Source organism: Bison bison, unplaced genomic scaffold (assembly GCF_000754665.1).
Source record: "Bison bison bison isolate TAMUID 2011002044 unplaced genomic scaffold, Bison_UMD1.0 scf7180017864213, whole genome shotgun sequence".
Taxonomy (NCBI): Eukaryota; Metazoa; Chordata; class Mammalia; order Artiodactyla; family Bovidae; genus Bison; species Bison bison.
Genome location: NW_011494785.1, coordinates 3,748,797 through 3,749,160, shown reverse-complemented (window position 1 = coordinate 3,749,160; position 364 = coordinate 3,748,797). Strand labels below are relative to the sequence as shown.

Here is a 364-nt window from a genome sequence, read left to right as displayed (position 1 = left end):
CCCCCTCCCACCCCCTCCAGGCTTCGTGAGGAGTCTCGGCTTCCTGCAGGGCTGTCGGGGCGGAGAGAGGCGAATGAGAGAGCGGGTAGAGGCTCAGGATAAACGGAGGGGGCCCGGGATGGATGACATGAATCTGGCAAGAAGGCATAGCCGGCGAGGTGGAAGTGAGGTGGGACCGGGAGGAGAACAGAAGCAGACAAGGAAAGAGGAAGCAGAAAGGGAGAGGATGGCGAAAAGAGACAGAAATGTACGAAAAAGAGGAAGTCTGACAGGTCACTCGTTCTTTTTCCTGTGTCCAGTCATCCCAGGGGGTGAGGGTTCATTTTAAAGACCTTCCGAGCAGAGGCCACCCTTGCCTCTTGTG

At 57.1% G+C, this 364-nt stretch overlaps 1 protein-coding gene across 1 annotated transcript in view; it reads right to left on the bottom strand.

Annotated features, from left to right (window-relative positions):
• LOC104992349 (IQ motif and SEC7 domain-containing protein 3-like) overlaps window positions 1-148 on the bottom strand; it is a 33,014-nt gene extending 32,866 nt beyond the window's left edge. The window contains exon 1 of the mRNA XM_010845210.1: window positions 23-148. Within this exon, the coding sequence (XP_010843512.1) occupies window positions 23-148 (126 nt within the window). The remainder of the gene's footprint in view (window positions 1-22) is intronic.
• Window positions 149-364: the final 216 nt, after the last annotated feature.